Here is a 19,790-nt window from a genome sequence, read left to right as displayed (position 1 = left end):
ATTATGTTTAGAGTGGCTATTTCAGAGAACAATTTTGATTGTAATCAGTGATAAACATAATTAACATAATTTTCTAATCACTATAGCGTTGCTAGATAGATACATAAAACATAATTATTACGAGACAAAATGTTTGAAACTACTTATAGTTTTTTTTGTTCTGTAGTTGTAGACTACGCTACGCCACTGATCAATAGTAGATTTACAATTGTAAATTGCAATAATAAATGTTAATATAACTTTCATACATAATATGGTTAGTTGAATAAGACATATCAATGAGTTTACACAATACATTTACATAAGTACCACCACCAATGTATGATAAACCCGTTTTATTATTTACCATAATATAAGAAAATAAATAAGTAAAAAGTGGTACCTATTAATTTACATTTGTATGTCATGACTACTATTTTGACTCTCTGACAAAAATGGTAAGAAATATTTTCCTAAAACACATTCCCCTTGCTTCGCTATATACCTATCAGCGAAGTAGTTTTACCAATAATCGTTGTGCATACTAACAATACATATACCTTATTTCAAAGAACATAAGGTCTACAAATTGGCAGTCAGTGTCGTCGCTAGTACACCTTGCGACGCAAGTTTATCCTCATATACACCTGGGCGCCGGAGAAGGACTGAGTTTGGACGCTGTTCGTACGTGGCGAGCGCGAATTATCTCTTTCGGCCCAAGCGACTCGAGCAAAATGTACAGAATTACCCCCTTATTCATAAACGTTTACTAAGGTTAACAAGCCGATAATAATCGTTTGTCCCTTTTCATCATACCAATACGTCGGAAAGGGACAAACGATTATTATCGGCTTGTCAACTTTAGTAAACGTTTATGAATAAGGGGGTTGGTCTGTTTTGGACGAAAATGGCAGCGGCGAGCACCGCCAGTCACTCGCCCCGTGCAGTCTGCGGCCTAAGATAGGCGGTTTACATTCTCGCGCGAGCCACGAGACGCGAGTGTAAACGGGGGGCTCGTAGCTCGTCTCGCGGCTCGGCTCGCGTCGAGGAACGGTTTTTAGCGCACGAGTCAAAGGGGCTCGCGTTCGTCTCGTCATTCGGTTGCAAACCTTATACCGTGCCGTTTGTGTTCAAAATCGATTAACTCAACGAGCTTACGAGACACGAGGCGAGAGTGTAAACCGCCTAGGAAGAGAGACGCAAGTTAGTCTATATATATACCTGGGCGCAGGCGGCGGCGGGCTGAGCTTGGGCGGCTGGTCGTGCGTGGAGCGGCGCGCGGCGCCCGCCGTCATGGTGCGCGAGCGCGGCTCCGGCTTGGGCTGCGCGGACGCAGGTTAGTGTGTGTACACGTACCTGGGCGCAGGCGGCGGCGGGCTGAGCTTGGGCGGCTGGTCGTGCGTGGAGCGGCGCGCGGCGCCCGCCGTCATGGTGCGCGAGCGCGGCTCCGGCTTGGGCTGCGCGGACGCAGGTTAGTGTGTGTACACGTACCTGGGCGCAGGCGGCGGCGGGCTGAGCTTGGGCGGCTGGTCGTGCGTGGAGCGGCGCGCGGCGCCCGCCGTCATGGTGCGCGAGCGCGGCTCCGGCTTGGGCTGCGCGGACGCAGGTTAGTGTGTGTACACGTACCTGGGCGCAGGCGGCGGCGGGCTGAGCTTGGGCGGCTGGTCGTGCGTGGAGCGGCGCGCGGCGCCCGCCGTCATGGTGCGCGAGCGCGGCTCCGGCTTGGGCTGCGCGGACGCAGGTTAGTGTGTGTACACGTACCTGGGCGCAGGCGGCGGCGGGCTGAGCTTGGGCGGCTGGTCGTGCGTGGAGCGGCGCGCGGCGCCCGCCGTCATGGTGCGCGAGCGCGGCTCCGGCTTGGGCTGCGCGGACGCAGGTTAGTGTGTGTACACGTACCTGGGCGCAGGCGGCGGCGGGCTGAGCTTGGGCGGCTGGTCGTGCGTGGAGCGGCGCGCGGCGCCCGCCGTCATGGTGCGCGAGCGCGGCTCCGGCTTGGGCTGCGCGGACGCAGGTTAGTGTGTGTACACGTACCTGGGCGCAGGCGGCGGCGGGCTGAGCTTGGGCGGCTGGTCGTGCGTGGAGCGGCGCGCGGCGCCCGCCGTCATGGTGCGCGAGCGCGGCTCCGGCTTGGGCTGCGCGGACGCAGGTTAGTGTGTGTACACGTACCTGGGCGCAGGCGGCGGCGGGCTGAGCTTGGGCGGCTGGTCGTGCGTGGAGCGGCGCGCGGCGCCCGCCGTCATGGTGCGCGAGCGCGGCTCCGGCTTGGGCTGCGCGGACGCAGGTTAGTGTGTGTACACGTACCTGGGCGCAGGCGGCGGCGGGCTGAGCTTGGGCGGCTGGTCGTGCGTGGAGCGGCGCGCGGCGCCCGCCGTCATGGTGCGCGAGCGCGGCTCCGGCTTGGGCTGCGCGGACGCAGGTTAGTGTGTGTACACGTACCTGGGCGCAGGCGGCGGCGGGCTGAGCTTGGGCGGCTGGTCGTGCGTGGAGCGGCGCGCGGCGCCCGCCGTCATGGTGCGCGAGCGCGGCTCCGGCTTGGGCTGCGCGGACGCAGGTTAGTGTGTGTACACGTACCTGGGCGCAGGCGGCGGCGGGCTGAGCTTGGGCGGCTGGTCGTGCGTGGAGCGGCGCGCGGCGCCCGCCGTCATGGTGCGCGAGCGCGGCTCCGGCTTGGGCTGCGCGGACGCAGGTTAGTGTGTGTACACGTACCTGGGCGCAGGCGGCGGCGGGCTGAGCTTGGGCGGCTGGTCGTGCGTGGAGCGGCGCGCGGCGCCCGCCGTCATGGTGCGCGAGCGCGGCTCCGGCTTGGGCTGCGCGGACGCAGGTTAGTGTGTGTACACGTACCTGGGCGCAGGCGGCGGCGGGCTGAGCTTGGGCGGCTGGTCGTGCGTGGAGCGGCGCGCGGCGCCCGCCGTCATGGTGCGCGAGCGCGGCTCCGGCTTGGGCTGCGCGGACGCAGGTTAGTGTGTGTACACGTACCTGGGCGCAGGCGGCGGCGGGCTGAGCTTGGGCGGCTGGTCGTGCGTGGAGCGGCGCGCGGCGCCCGCCGTCATGGTGCGCGAGCGCGGCTCCGGCTTGGGCTGCGCGGACGCAGGTTAGTGTGTGTACACGTACCTGGGCGCAGGCGGCGGCGGGCTGAGCTTGGGCGGCTGGTCGTGCGTGGAGCGGCGCGCGGCGCCCGCCGTCATGGTGCGCGAGCGCGGCTCCGGCTTGGGCTGCGCGGACGCAGGTTAGTGTGTGTACACGTACCTGGGCGCAGGCGGCGGCGGGCTGAGCTTGGGCGGCTGGTCGTGCGTGGAGCGGCGCGCGGCGCCCGCCGTCATGGTGCGCGAGCGCGGCTCCGGCTTGGGCTGCGCGGACGCAGGTTAGTGTGTGTACACGTACCTGGGCGCAGGCGGCGGCGGGCTGAGCTTGGGCGGCTGGTCGTGCGTGGAGCGGCGCGCGGCGCCCGCCGTCATGGTGCGCGAGCGCGGCTCCGGCTTGGGCTGCGCGGACGCCGGCCGCGCGCCGCTCTGCACCTGCCGCAAACACACACTCATTACCATTCTACATAAGGATATTACACCTGTCTAATGTCATTGCGTCTCACTCTCTCATTAACCTTATAAGACGAAACAGGAGCTGTGTTTTAAATATTTTAGGGAAATATACCCGTCTCGCTAAAGGAAGCGGCTCCTAAAACTAGTGCAGCGATAAGGACAAGGCGAAAAATCCTGCGTAAAAATCTCAAAAATCGAGGTTTCGTACTCGACAGATTTCCTCCTCCAAAACTTAACACAACGTAACCAAATTTGGAAATACTAAGATTATAAATGATTATGAAATTATTTTTGCTTTGGACCGTTTTGCTTATTTGGCTAATTGATATCAGTTTTGAATACTACGCCTCTCAATGCGGCAAAGTCAATGAGGCCATTTTGGCCACTTTTGAAGGGCTCTAGCGCCTTAAAAGCGCCCAAATATTGATTGATTGATTGATTAAAAAACAAAAATATCAAGAAAAGCAAAACGGTCCGACACAGATATTGACAATATTAATCTGTGTTGAAAAAATCATTGCTCTAGCATCAAAACCCACGGAGGAAACAGTCGAGTACGTTTGTATGGAGAAATGACCACCCCTGTTGGCTCTTAAACCCCAGACGGCGAAGGAATATGCCGTGCCCCGTACGCCAGGCGTTCGCGATTATTTAAGTGAAATTGAACTGTACCGAGTCCCCCATAAGTCTCTATTGCATTGGCGAAGCTGTCGGCTGTAGCCGTCGTTGGCGTCCTTGGCAAGACTTTCGGATGACAGCCACAGTCGTCTGTGGCGGTCAAAATGTGAGACGCAATACACATAGGACCAATATATTGGACACATGGAATACCACCATAACTACAGTCTAGGGGTCGGCAACGGCTCTCCAAGACACCCCGACCACCAAAACAAACAGTTAACACTTCGGGGACGACTAGTGAAATGAACTTGAGGTACGTTGACATTGCTAAAACTGATGATTTTGCAATGGTTGGCAATTCTCTTTAAAAGATTGCCGACCACTGCTACATAAATAGTCAATAAAAAATGTGTGAAATTCAAATATTGTATAGGAAATACAGGAGTAGGCCATCAAATCTTCACGCACTTTTTATTTTAAAATTTGCCACCTTATAAATGTATAATTATTGGTGCAATAAAGAATATTTGCTTACTTATCCTACGAAGAAAACTTATTTGCCAGACAAAGAAACAGTTGTTTGTTTCGACATATGTTTGATGATGCATATTTGATACAAGTAGGACACCAGAGGCCCATTTTTCAAAAGCTTGTAACTTGTAATACAAGTGGAAGTCCCTTTCTAACAAAAGCTGTCAAAAAGTGACTTCCGCTTGTATTACAAGTTACAAGCTTTTGAGAAACGGGCCCCAGTTATGTAACTGTTAGCTAATAAATTAATAATAATATCGTAAAAATGGGCACTTACACTAAATTTATAAAAATATATGCGATATAGAACATATTAAAATGTGTAATATTTATAAATTAATTATATCTTACCTGCATTTGGGCGATCCGTACTGTGTTCTCTTTGATGGAGGCCGAATCGATTGTGTTCTGTAAAAAATAAAATAAAATATTTACTTCCTCGCGTTGTCCCGGCATTTTAATGAGCCTCATGGGAGCCTGGGATCCGCAAAAACCGGACAAGTGCGAGTCGGACTCGCCCACCGAGGGTTCCGTACTTTTTAGTATTTGCTGTTATAGCCAACAGAAATACATCATCTGTGAAAATTTCAACTGTCTAGCCATCACGGTTCGTGAGATACAGCCTGGTGACAGACGGACGGACGGACGGACGGACGGACAGCGGAGTCTTAGTAATAAGGTCCCGTTTTACACTTTGGGTACGGAACCCTAAAAATATTACCGTTAATAAATAAAAATAATAATTTCATCCACAAAACCACTGCAAGTAGGACATTGAGATTTAAAACGCATATTTTTCAAATTTTATTTAGCCTCAAGAAAGAAAGAGTTTTGGAAATAATACCCCTTAAGGAGTCAAAATGGCGTTAAAAGTTTTGAAGACTTCTACACGAACCTTAACGCATTTAATAACCGAAGTCGCCTTTAAAAGCTTACCCCTGTTCCCAAAATGTTGCACAATTTTGCATACTTTTGTATGGACTGACGTTTATCTGACATGGCTTTTTGTACGTTACGTAATAGTCATACATTTGACGTGCCCCTCCCCCGCAATAATCGGCAGAATGTTTTGTACAGAAAATGGCGGACAAGGCGTCTGCAGTTACTAAATGCTCTAAGACACGAGCGGAGTAACGGAGGAGGCTAAAAATGATATAGATAAGTACAGTCGACGCCAAATATATGTTTACACTTTTGGACCTTATTCCTTTGTACAGTCGCCATCAGATATATCGGAGCCGCCAAGGTGTTCACAATATCTGAACACGCACTCTAACGCCCTGACAATAGAGGCGTGTTCAGATATTTGTGAGCACCTTGGCCGCTCCGATATATCTGATGGCGACAGTAATATAAATATATCTTTGACGTCGACTGAACATAAATCTAAGTACAAACCTGTCTTTTGAAATTGGATGTGGTGGTCGTTGACGTGGACGTCGTGTTGTTGGCCGCGCTAGTAGTCGTGCCGACTGGAACCGTACAATCAATTATAACTAACATGTTTATTCATGTTCTGTTACTAACAATGCCGTTGACTGACCCCCGTGTAACAGTAAGTATTCGGATTATTTTTTTAAGCTCATAGACCAGAGGCCCCTTTCTCAAAAGCTTGTAACTTGTAATACAAGCACTGCCCTGTTTATCAAAAGCTTGTAACTTATAATACATACCTATACAAGTAGAAGTCCCTTTCTAACAAAAGCTGTCAAAAAGGGACTTCCACTTGTATTACAAGTTACAAGCTTTTGAGAAACGGGCCCCAGATCACACCGAGTGATTCGGTTAAATTATGTTCTAATGTATGGGCAAGAAAAACTAATTATAGCCAGCATTCTATGAATGTAGTATGATACCTTTGGGTATGGTGCTTTACGCACACTAGCGTCCCTCCCCCTCCCCCTGACGCAACCCCCCCTTTTAGCATGAAATATGTCCCGGTTTACGGTTTTTTTTTATTTTTGAGAAAAGTATTAGAGTTAGGAAATAAGTGTCAAGGTAAGAAATAATCCTTAATAAATTTTAAACAAAAAAGGTTATATACAACTTTTTAGTAAGAAGTGGTTTTTTGTAGTTCATATTCATGTATTAACTTGTTGAAGTTCATTATAAGTTAGTACGTGATAGTACTGAAAAAAATCTTATACGGAAAATAAGCTTGCAAGGTTATTGTCCTGTATGATTTCTTTTAGTACTATCACGTACTATGTTATATTGATCTTCTGCAAGTTTTTCAACAGTTAAATTTTGTCGAAGTTCATCTAGCCATAAAATGAATATGGTGCGTCGTATCAAAAAAATTAATATAACCTTTTTTGTTTAAAATTTAATAGGGAACATTTCTTTCATTGACACTTTTTTCCTATATTGTATACTTTCCCCAAAAAACAAAAAAAACTCCCAACCGGGACATATTTATGCTAAAAGGGGGGGGTTGCGTCAGGGGGAGGGGACGGGACGCTAGCCTGCGTAAAGCACCATACCCAAAGGTATCATACTACATTCATAGAATGCTGGCTATAATTAGTTTTTCAAAAAACACAATTTGACCGAATCAGAGTGCATGAGCGTAGACATGCACCTGCGCGTGCGCTAAAATGATGGAGACGCCCTCACACGTCACGCAAGCGGTGTGCCATCTCTCATAAAGATCTGTATATTACAACGCACACGCATCCGGTGTGCACAGGCCTCAAGTATTCAATTCACATCTAATTTGTCGCTTTTATGACAAATAAAATGCCAAATCAATTATTTTATTTATTGTGTAAATATCATACTTACTGATACAAGCGATTGTCAAAATTCAGCGGCAAGACAGTTATTTGAATAGTACTACATCTTCATGCATTTAGATAAACATGCTGGTATTTACTTATAACCGAACAGTTCACTTTAAAATACCTCTCTCATTTTTAGTACCTACTATGTAAAAATTGCTTAAAGTAGTATTTATTTAACAAAACATGTACTGTTTTGTTGTATATTTGTTTTATATCAACGTTTTTCTTTGAGAGCTTGACGCGAATTTATTTTCATGATGTATTGTAAATTATTTTTAAGAAAGACGCTGTATGTTTCTTGTAATATATAATTTATTTATCAATGTTTTTAAATCATTATTATAAATTTTTGTTTATATTCCTAAACTCTTACCAACTTATTAGTATTATGAATTACTAAAGCAAGCAGGTAATGTTATTATTAAAAAAACAGTACTTATAGCATACGAATTAATCGTCATTAAAATTATAAATATTTTGACATTTTAGTGACGATCAATGTATAGCACTTTTTCGTGGTAAGTACCAAATGTATATTTTATGACAATTTATACAAAATGACTTGTAGGTAACTAGAAAGCGCTTAAATCAAATCCCAATGTAAATGAAATGATGATAGGTTAGAATAAGCACACGGCACATTTCGTATTAGTTTTGAACGTAACTTATAATAATCTAATACTATCCTAATAGGAATGCCTGAATGTTTCGGAATGTTTCTTTTAAATCAGACTTACAAAAAATAAGGATCTGAACAGTATTTTTCTGAAATAAATGGAGATGATGTTCTATAAAAGCATCTATCGCTAAGAATTAATACATCTTGAAGTTATCTGTTCCCATATCATAATATACTACAATACAAACAAGGTTTAGCGAGGATAAACCGTTAGCATTTACGCCAAGCATTTATATAAAGCATTTGGTATAAAAAGTTACCTTAGAGTAGACAATTAATGTCTACAAAAGTTGTATAAAACCATTGACGTATAATATCTAAAGACAGGCCGTAAGGCAATAAGAATGGGGAATCAATGGGGCCAGTACAGCAGTGTGACACCGCTACAACGCGATTGGTCGATGAGTTCGCATCACGCGCGCGATTGGTCGATGAGTTCGCATCACGCGCATTGGTCGCAACTAGTTGCGTTAGTACAACTTTTAGTGCCCGTAAGGCCCGTCCGAAAAATATAATACGTCAATGTATAAAACTCGTGTTTTAATAAACCCATAATCGGTCGCGTTTTAGTCTTTTATCACTCGATAAAACATTCGTCACGTCCATTGAGGCCAGCATAACTGGCCGCGATTTTATTTGTCGCGCGATAAACATCAGCCATATCTCTCAAACAGTCATCAACAGAACAAGAATCGTAATATTTCGAGTGCGTAAAATGCTAGGCCAGTTTCGTTGACTATAGGTATACCAGAGGGTAGACATTTTATTTGGAAACCTAATTAATTCTAGGCACAAAAAATTTACGTAATCTTTCGATAAATGTCCTATATAAAAAAAAACTTCTGGTTCGATTTTTACTTTGAATCTGGATTCAAAGTACTGGTACTAAGTTACAACTTTCTACCCTCTGACTCGACTGACAAGTATGTAGGTGCCAGAGCGACGGATGTTTTATCTCCAGCGATAAATGAAAGTAAATGCGACCATCGTAGGTTCTGTGGTCGTCATAAAATTACTATAATGATCCTCTAGTTATCTACTAGTATATGGGCCAATCAACTTGTATGTAGTTTTTTTGCAATTGCCATTGTTCTTAATATAATTATTCTAAAAGTATGGTAGGTACTACTGTTATAAAATGTGTTCATAGATTCATATGCTACCACACATATGTCTAGAATTTTTATACATGGAACTTCGTAAACAAATGATTTTGAATGTCCCTCTGCTCTGCCACAAATATACGGTAGTTTTACTCCATGTTCGAGTCAAAGTGTCTCTGTGTGACGCCCGTGTCTTTGAACCAATCACGGCACGGGACTCGCTCACCTCGTCCCCCGGACCCCAGTATTTTTGGCAGCATCGGTTTCATGAAATAATCGCTCTAAACTCCGTCTAGAGGATTCCTAGTCTATGCTCTCGGATATCGTTTCAATCGTGTTTATTGTGTCTAGTACAAGTTGATTGTCCCATAGGTGTCTAGTGCTCGCTCGGGCACGTACCTTGCGCGCGCAGCACCTCGGCGCCGGAGCTGGCGCGGCGCGAGTTGGAGGGGCGCGCCGTGGCGCTGATGGAGCGCTGCACGCCGCGGTGCCCGGGCGACCCCCCGCCTGCCGGGACACCCACGTCAACCAGCGATCCCGGTCATCATGTGTCGACGGTCGTACGAGGGACACGACCGGTCGACGATATGACGAGCGTCCAGCGGAGTATATGGCGGGGCGAAGTGTGTCGAGCTTTCGACTATTTTTTTAAAAGCGTGCCGTAAGGCTGCTCACGTACGTGTGCGATTAATAAATAAAGCCGCCGCGCCATACGCCCCGCTCGAGCGTCCGTTAAATTTACACACTGAGACGCGCAGTTTACTTCCCGCACGCGAGCATTTCAATGAACTGTCCTCTTACGTACGCTTCGCTCCCGCAGGCAACTGAACTAACCTCTTCATAAAAATTGATTGAATTGGTAAGGAATAAGGTCGAATAATGCTTGTCTCAATAAGACAGTAACAAAAAAATGCACAGCCTCCAATTGTATCACCGCAAAATACAAATCAATGTTCAATTTGTTAATTCAGTTGCCTATAAAACATTCTACGTGCGCCACAGTGGCTTTTCGGTTTAATTTAATCCCTACCACGGGAAACATTTCGAAGTAAGAATCCTACCAAATCGATTTCGCACCCACACATTCACCGTTTTGCCACACACCATATCCATTTGCTCATCTAAAACTATAATAATATAAACCGAAATTTTTAACCACAAACAAGTGATAAAAAAGATACACAAATCTGTTACGAGTTACCTTTACGTTAGTCGAAAACCTTGATAAGCAATTGAAGAGCGGTGATGTGGTTAAGGATCTATTTCTATTCCACTTCACATTGTCAGTGTGACAAGATACAGTCGCCATCAGATATATCGGAGCGGCCAAGGTGCTCAGAATTATCTGAGCACGCCTCTATTGTCAAGGCGTTAAGGCTACACATAAAACGCTCACGCCGCGCCCGGAAAACGCGCCTGGGTCACGGAACGTATAGAGTGCGTGTTCAGATATTTATGAGCACCTCGGCCGCACGGATATATCTGATGGCGACTGTATGTGGCATTGAAATAAAATGCCTCGAGTACGGCAAGTAAGCACACGTATAAAACAAGCACGATGGCCCGACACACGGTGGGCTGAAAATCGGCCTCCATAGAAATAGAAACCGAAGTCTTAAATTTGAACTTTTTTTTATTGGAATAGCTTTTGTTAGGTTTTATTATGTCCCAAAATTAATCTTAGCTAATTTGGTTGGAAAAATAATTAATTATAATTTTTTTTCAAAATCTTTGTAAACGAGTTTTCTCCGAAAATAAAAAGTTAACCGTAATATCCTGACAGATGATTTTAAAACCAATTATTCTTGATTTTTCCACATAATTAGAATTTTCCTACGGGGTGCACTTTTTTTTTTAAAATCGATTTATATTTTTTATTTTTATTATCTTATTTTTTTATTTTAATACGGTTATACTCGTTATTTTGACTACAAAAAATGAATTTGAGTTTGATCGAACCAATAACTTACGCGTAGTGAATTTTTGTTCTAAGCAAATGTATGGAGCGTACGAGTAAAACGGATTTTTTTTCAAAAATTAAAGGTATACCGTAATATCCTTGCAGATGATTTAAGTACCAATTATTAATGATATTTTGACATAACGCGAACTTTTCTACCGTGTGCACTTATTTAATAAAAAATAAAAAACTTATTTTTTCATGCTGAAATAGCTTTTTCTCATTGTTTTAATCAAATAAATAATAAACATACAACAGTTACAAGTAGAAAATTGAAAATAAAACCATTACATCCTTTACATTATTACCATTGTATCCTCTTTATTACATTATCTTTGTACTTAATGAAACAGTATTTAACAAATGACACATTGACAACTTATGAGTCTAAAATTAATGATCATTAATGAGGTCCGGTTACAATCGTTAGTAGATTATAATTATAATTAGACGTAAAACTAATTATAATAGCAATGATATACTCGTAGAATGGTGGTGTTCATTAGTACTAGCAATAAATAGGTAAGGGGTACATTTTATATTTTAGTTCATCTTGAGCTTCTTAACCGCTAACTTACACGACCATAAACCATGGACAGTCTTATTACGAACTTGGACTTGTTTGTTATCCTAAAATCTCAAGGATCTAGTTTAAATCACGAAGCTTTGTTTGAAATAGTGCTAACTAAATCAAACCTTAACCTATCAGAAGAAGATCGTGACACCTTGAAAGAATTTTGCCGAAGATTTACAAGAGCTGCTACTGACAGATGGAAGAAAAGCCAACGGAACACAGAAAAATTTAGAACAATGTATGGATCTTGGTTAGAAGCAAATATTGACTGGCCAAGTTGCTTTTATCTTCAGTTGGATCTTCAGTTAGCCCACGCATCAACCAGCAGTGATCTCATTCCTCATACACTAAGCACATCATCAACTGGAACCATGACGCGATTGAAACGTAAACCATTCGAAGACCTCGGAACGAAGCAGAAAAAAAACAGATGCAGCGATCTAAGCGTTGAAAACACAGACGAAGTGGTGTTTTCAGCTGTAAAGCTTTTAAAAGAAGATGGTCGGGGTGAAATTGCATCATTGATAGAATATATGTTAAAGAACCCAGAAGCAGTCCAGAAATTCACTGCAATCATCAAGAAGCCTGGTTCTACCGCGTCACTTACAGCAGAGAAGGCATTAGGTCTACTGATTTCTTTGAAGTTAAGTAAATGGCAATACATAACTTTACGAGAGACAGCCATCAGAGAGGGTGCTTAAAATTTATACCCATCGTATTATAAGGTGCAGAAGGCTAAATTAGATTGTTATCCACCAACGCAATCTGTTACTGTAACGGATTTTTCGTGTGAGATAACATTGCAAGCTTTGCTGGATTTAACAGTTACACGAATTTTGAATAGTTTACAGGAACAAGTAGAAGACATGCAGTTAAGTTTAATTTCTAAATGGGGATTTGACGGTGCTTCCAGTCAAAGCCGGTACAAGCAGAAAATTGGTGGCAGTGAACAAGATGACTCAAGCATTTTTATGACGACTTTAGTGCCACTAAAGCTTATCTCTGGCGACAAGACAATTTGGACAAATCCAAAACCATGTTCTGCTTCATATTGTCGTCCAAAGCAATTTACATTTACTAAAGAGAACAAAAACTTTGTTCTAGCTCAAAAGAAAAAAATGGACGATGAAATCAAAGACCTAGTGCCCACAGAACATAGGAACAACAAAGTGACACATAAGCTGAAGATGACGATGGTAGATGGCAAAATCTGCACATATCTTTCACAGGCTAAGTCAAGTGCAACATGCGTTTTATGTTTAGCTAAGCCTAATGAAATGAACAATATAGACAAAGTTTCGAAAAAAACAGTGCCTGATACTACCTTATATGAATTTGGACTATCATCTTTACATGCCCGGATCAATACCATGGAATGCCTTCTTCATATAGCATATCGATTGGACTTTAAAGAATTTTATGCAACTGAAAAGAGGGGCCTTAAACAGAAGATGGAACTACGGAAGAAGATTATTCAAGATCGCTTCAAAGACGAACTAAATCTTTTAGTCGATGTAGTAAAACAAGGTTCTGGAACAACGAATGATGGAAACACAGCACGAAAATTTTTCGAAGATCCCGAAAAAACAGCTAATATCACTGGACTGGACAAACAACTGATTCGGAGATTTGCTGTAATTCTGCAAGCTGTCACATCAGGTGAAGTAATTGACACTGAAAAGTTTAAAGCCTATTGTAAAGATACAGCGGACGACTATATTAAATTTTACAGTTGGTATAAGATGCCCCCAACAGTGCATAAATTGCTGATCCATGGCACAGATATCATTGCACAAAATGATATTGTACCGATTGGTCATCTCTCTGAAGAAGCATCCGAGGCACGCAACAAAGACTTCAGAATGTTCAGAGAGCATCACTCACAAAAAAAAACGAGACAAGATTCGAACAGGGATGTTTTTAATATGTTACTTTTGTCTTCCGATCCTGTCCTTTCTTCAATGAGGCCAACAATAAGTGGAAAAAAGAAACAGGCTTTCTTCCCTGAAACTTTAGAATTATTCATTTGTCTGGAACCTCAAGAAGAAGAAGTGACAGATACCTCAAATGTGTACCCTGATTCTGAAATGGACACGGATTCGGAAGTAAGCGACCAGGAAAACTAAACTTTCAGGATTCCAATATTAGCATTAGAATACTTTTAATTAGGATAGCATTACATATACTTATTTCTGTTTTTATGTAAACCAATTATTGATAATGTTACTGATATTTATTTAATTAAGTAAATTCGTAGTATCTACTAATGATTGTAACCGGACCTTATTAACGATCATTAATTTTAGACTCATCAGTTGTCAATATGTCAAATTTGTTAAATATTGTTTCATTAAGTACAAAGATAATGTAATAAAGAGGATACAAAGGTAATAATGTAAAGGATGTAATGGTTTTATTTTCAATTTTCTACTTGTAACTCTTGTATATGTTTATTATTTATTTGATTAAAACAATGAGAAAAAGTTATTTCAGCATGAAAAAATAAGTTTTTTATTTTTTGTTAAATAAGTGCATACGGTAGAAAAGTTCGCGTTATGTCAAAATATCATTAATAAATTGGTACTTAAATCATCTGCAAGGATATTACGGTATACCTTTAATTTTTGAAAAAAAATCCGTTTTACTCGTACGCTCCATACATTTGCTTAGAACAAAAATTCACTACGCGTAAGTTATTGGTTCGATCAAACTCAAATTCATTTTTTGTAGTCAAAATAACGAGTATAACCGTATTAAAATAAAAAAATAAAATAATAAAAATAAAAAATATATATCGATTTAAAAAAAAAAAAGTGCACCCCGTAGGAAAATTCTAATTATGTGGAAAAATCAAGAATAATTGGTTTTAAAATCATCTGTCAGGATATTACGGTTAACTTTTTATTTTCGGAGAAAACTCGTTTTTTCTGATACGCGCCATACAAAGATTTTGAAAAAAAATTATAATTAATTATTTTTCCAACCAAATTAGCTAAGATTAATTTTGGGACATAATAAAACCTAACAAAAGCTATTCCAATAAAAAAAAGTTCAAATTTAAGACTTCGGTTTCTATTTCTATGGAGGCCGATTTTCAGCCCACCGTGCGACATGACCCCTGAAGCAAGCGTCTACGCCCGATTATCCTAAGCTAAGCGTTAATGCTGCCTATGTACAGCGTATTTGTTGTCAATATTTATACTTTATAATGCGATAAAATTATATCGAACAGTTTATAATTATGATCAATTAACTTTTTGTTGCTTAACGAATATAGTTTGTAAGCAGCAACAAGAGATTTTTATTTAATGACAGAACAAAACATAGATTAATTTAAGTATGTCCTTAGGTTACTTTTATCATTGAATATGTACGATTGTACGTATAACTGAACGGGCGGTAATTTTACGATATATTTAAATTATTTTCGGGCATATTCTTGCTGTGTTATTCTTATTTGTCATTACACGGTGCTGATTTTTTTTTAAAACAAGGTTTAGAGGTCGTCATAGCTAAGGAAGTAATAGTGTTCGTCCTACGATTGAATTGTAAAGGAAATTTAAAATTTGATATCAAATAACAAGGTGCCATAAAGCTTGGTGTATTTCCATTTGTCCCAGCTGGTCACAGTTGGTAATAGGTGCATTCAAATGAATCATTCTCATCTGTGCCCGCCTTATATATGGCGACGATCACGTGGGGCAGAAACAAATGGGAACACAAAACCTCCTAAGACCCAGAGTCGTTTTGCAGTTTTGAATTTGGAGCCTTCTTTTATTTCATTATAGTTCAAAATTGGCTTTTAATTTGTTCTTTTTAAAGGAACTCGGGACTTAGGAGATTAAAAATTTCAACTTTGACACAAATGGCTGCATTCATATGAATCATTCTTATCTGTGCCCGTCTTATGTACGACGGCGATCACGTGGGGCAGAAACAAATGGGAATACACTTTAAAATTTCAACTTTGACACAATAAGGCCCACTAGCACCATCTCACTAACCCGTGGTTAGCGGTTAAACCGTTAACCCAGTGTCTAATTGTACTGGTAACCATGGTAACTCCTGGTTTAACCGGCTAACCCCGGAATGGTGCAAGTGGACCTAAGAATCGTAGTGTAGAGGCTATAATTTCCTTAGTATTTATGTTTGTGTGCATGGGCGTACGCAGGACTTTTTAAGAGGTGGGGCAGAAGTAGGGGAGGCTGGGTACGTTGTAACAGGGTACGGTTGAAACGGAAATTCTTAGCTTATGGTCAGAGACCAGGGTGGGGCAACCGCCCCACCTTGCCCCACCGTGGGTACGCCTATGTGTGTGTGTGTAGTGTGTAGTGTGTGGTGTACCTGAGTGCTGGTTGGCGGCGGCGGCCTGCGCCTGGTTGGCGGGCGCGGCGTTCCGCAGCGACAGCGACGAGCCCGAGCGGCTGCCGTCAGACTCCGGCTGCCACACACAACATACATTTACTAAAATGCTTACACATAATAAACGACACTGATACTACAGATCAGGGATGTTGCGGATGCAGATTTATTGACATCCGCGGATGCGGATATTTAAAGGCTCACATCCGCGGATTTGGATGTCAAGATTAGGTACTTACTTAAAAAACGTCAAATATTCAATTTCTTAAACGAAACGTTTAGTATTTGAGTAAGAATATAGGTGTTTTGGCCCACTTTTCTGGATCTAGGCCAATTCATTATAAGGTAATGACGAAATTATCTAGCACTTACGCCGCCGCTAAGACTTTTCTGTATCGACTTGTTCGACATCCGCATCCGCATAAGCTCCGCATCAATTTTATGCGGATGCGGATGAGGATGTTGAAAACAATGCGGAAGTTCCGCGAATGCAACATCCCTGCTACAGATTGAAACCCTATCTATTCTGTATAATATACGAAAACGATGGAGTAAATTGCAAAAATAACGTAAAAATGGAATGTCCTACCCTACTTGTTCAAAAAGTTTTGATATCGTACTCAACCTAGTGTATTATGATCCCAAAAAACATAGCGTCTGTATAGTAAGCAAATGATAATTCGAAAGGCAAATTTTGCGACTAACCATTAATAGTAAATATAAACTACTAACATTTTTTGTTAGAACTCAAATTTCCGTAAAATATTTAAGTCATCAACTCATCAACTTTCGAAAAGAATTCAAGCTTCAACTTGATTATTACTATTATTAGTGCCTAAAAAACAAAAGTAAGTATTTTCGATTAGATTCGATTTTGACTTGCTCTAATATGTTTTCGCCCCACAAAGTTGTTTATTTACTTTATTTATGATTAAAACAACATTACAAAATAAGAAGTGAATGAAAATGTATTAACGCTAAACTCGCTAAAGAAATAACTAAAACCGAATGGCCCATTATTTATAGGGTACCTAAGCTCTTTAATGAAACAAACATGTTTCTATGAAACTGTACCGTTTTCTCCTGAGTCTTGAGATAGAACAACAACAAAAAAATATTAGTGTGTTTAAATATTTTATGAAGAATAAATATTTAAGAAATACAAATGTTTATACAAGAAAAAAAATTACTCAAGGCTGTTATTGGTTTCAAAGAAACTATATTGAATAATGCAATCGATACATAAATAACTCAATTGTTAGGTGCCAAAGGATTACAAAAACATAAAGCACCGAATAACAACCCCACTTCCATTTAAAATGACGTCTAATGCCACACCACATTACATTAATAGCAATCGTTCTGCATATAACATAATTTCAACTGTCCATCTGAACACATTTTTGAGTCACACACTTTGAACACATGCTTTGAAAAGATAATTTGGCTATCCGACTCAGTCATTCCATTCATGGATCGACCTGGAGATCAAACTGTGTAGAGCTAAATTGTGCTCCCTACTATGACATCGGTTACACGCTAATTCTGGCGTCAGTTCAGTCTTATTCGAGTTTTGACTGATGCCAGAATGATGGAAAATGTACACGGTTACACGATCAGACTGACAACAGACTGATAAAATTACGACACAGTCGCCGTTTGGACACAGAACGCAACAGTCATCAGTCTTGTCTAATATGGTGACTGACGCGAGAATGACACAAACAGGTTACACGATCACTCTGCTAACAGTTTTCTGTTATTCAAAATGGACTGACGAATATTATCTAAAATATTAAATTTTCATCAGTCCATCAGTCCGAGTGTTACATGATAATTCTGTCGTCATTCTGACCAGAATGATGGACTGAACTGACGCCAGAGTTAGCGTGTAACCGATGTCTAAAAATATCAAAATAAACACTCACGTCAGTACTTTTCCTGCCGAGCAGCAGATATGTGGCGAACACGTCGTCATACTTCGCTTCCGCCAGAGAGTACTCGATCTCCTGCCGATTGTACCCCAGGCACACCAGAGCCTCTGTAAACACAAGCACACGTTACTGTCGGGGTTCAAACTTGAGTGTTCTACTGTACAGTCGCCATCATATATATCGGAGCGGCCAAGGTGCTCACAAATATCTGAGCACGTCTCTATTGTCAAGGCGCTAGAGTGCTTGTTCAGATATTGTGAACACCTTGGCCGCTCTACACCGACACATAACCGCGAAAATCGAAGTTCGCAAATTGCGGGCATTATTCTTTGTCGCTCTTATTATGCCTTCATTGGAGTGAAAGAGAAAGATCCCCGCAATTTGCGAATATCGGTTTTCGCGGTAGCCCCTCTGCATTCAGGAAGGGGGTTTTAGAGCCACCCCAAACTAGCGTCTCCCGAACGTCGGCGTCCAGTCAACTCTATGGCTGCTGATCGACGCAACTACGCAACTATGCTATTTTCCATAGCGCTGACTAGACGCTGGCACTCCAAAGACGCTAGTGTGGGATGGCCCTTAGGGTTCTGTACCAAAATAGTAAAAAAGGAATCATTTCTGTCACATCGCTAAATATTTATTTATTTTATTTTATTTAGATATTTAATTCAGGCAACAAGGCCCATATTACAAATACCTTACAGACTAACATACATATATGTATTTTATAAACTTAAAACTAAACACTATTTAGACGACAAAACGGCGTGGCTCCGTTGTGTCGGGAAAATATTTTAAAGAAGAAGGCGCCCACGGCGCCTCGTAAGACTCAGTGTGGTAGCGCCGAACCGGCTAATTCTGGCTTGCGGATTGCTACACCGAGTAAGGCGCTGTACGTATCGCGCCTGCATTATACCGCCACGGCTGCTGAAGTGGTGGAATATGTACACCAGAAGACCGGCTACACGCTGAGGGTGTTCCAGCTTCGATCGCGCCACTACGTGCACTTCAACTCTTTTGTGGTGCGCGTGCCGCGACCGCTGCAGGAGACCATCGAGTGCGCCGACTTCTGGCCGACAGGTGTCGTGTTTCGGAGGTTCCGGGGCAAACTGCCGAATCCGACACAAGAGCAGCCGATGCAACGGAGCCACGCCGTTTTGTCGACTAAATAGTGTTTAGTTTTAAGTTTATAAAATACATATGTATGTTAGTCTGTAAGGTATTTGTAATATGGGCCTTGTTGCCTGAATTAAATTTCTAAATAAAAATAAATAAAAATAATAAATAAAATATGAATATGAATATAAATATGTTGGGAGCTACTCACTGTATAGATTCGATTTTTTAATATGCTTATTAATAGAGTGATATCCGATTCATATAATCCTATATTTTCTTCGAACAAACAACTTGTAAAGAGAGCATGCTTATTAGAATGTAAATCAACATCGAATTGATTTTCATATGTTATTGATATTCTATTCTCCAACTAACATTTTTGACTTGTACTGTACTACATATGTATATCAAAAGCATGCCCTGTTTCGAATAAATAATAGAGACTATCACATGACTTTGCAAATAATAATAGAAAAAAGGTGACAACACTCGTGCCAATAAATTAAAAAAATTAAGCACAATTATTACGATACCACTTAAAGAAAATACAAATAAAATCATAGAGAAATATAGTAAGACAATATTGCTCACTCCATACATACCAAACAGTAC

At 42.1% G+C, this 19,790-nt stretch overlaps 1 protein-coding gene across 1 annotated transcript in view; it reads right to left on the bottom strand.

Moving 5' to 3' along the window:
- LOC134675929 (MAP/microtubule affinity-regulating kinase 3-like) overlaps positions 1-19,790 on the bottom strand; it is a 123,962-nt gene that overhangs the window by 22,649 nt on the left and 81,523 nt on the right. Inside the window, exons 9-14 of the mRNA XM_063534274.1 lie at positions 18,057-18,169; positions 16,111-16,207; positions 9,632-9,739; positions 6,066-6,139; positions 5,019-5,075; positions 3,361-3,494 (exon numbers count right to left, since the gene is read on the bottom strand). Of these exons, the coding sequence (XP_063390344.1) occupies positions 3,361-3,494; positions 5,019-5,075; positions 6,066-6,139; positions 9,632-9,739; positions 16,111-16,207; positions 18,057-18,169 (583 nt within the window). The remainder of the gene's footprint in view (positions 1-3,360; positions 3,495-5,018; positions 5,076-6,065; positions 6,140-9,631; positions 9,740-16,110; positions 16,208-18,056; positions 18,170-19,790) is intronic.

Source organism: Cydia fagiglandana, chromosome 23, assembly GCF_963556715.1.
Source record: "Cydia fagiglandana chromosome 23, ilCydFagi1.1, whole genome shotgun sequence".
NCBI lineage: Eukaryota > Metazoa > Arthropoda > Insecta > Lepidoptera > Tortricidae > Cydia > Cydia fagiglandana.
Note: the sequence above shows the minus strand (reverse complement) of the source record. Positions and strands in the feature narration are given on the sequence as shown.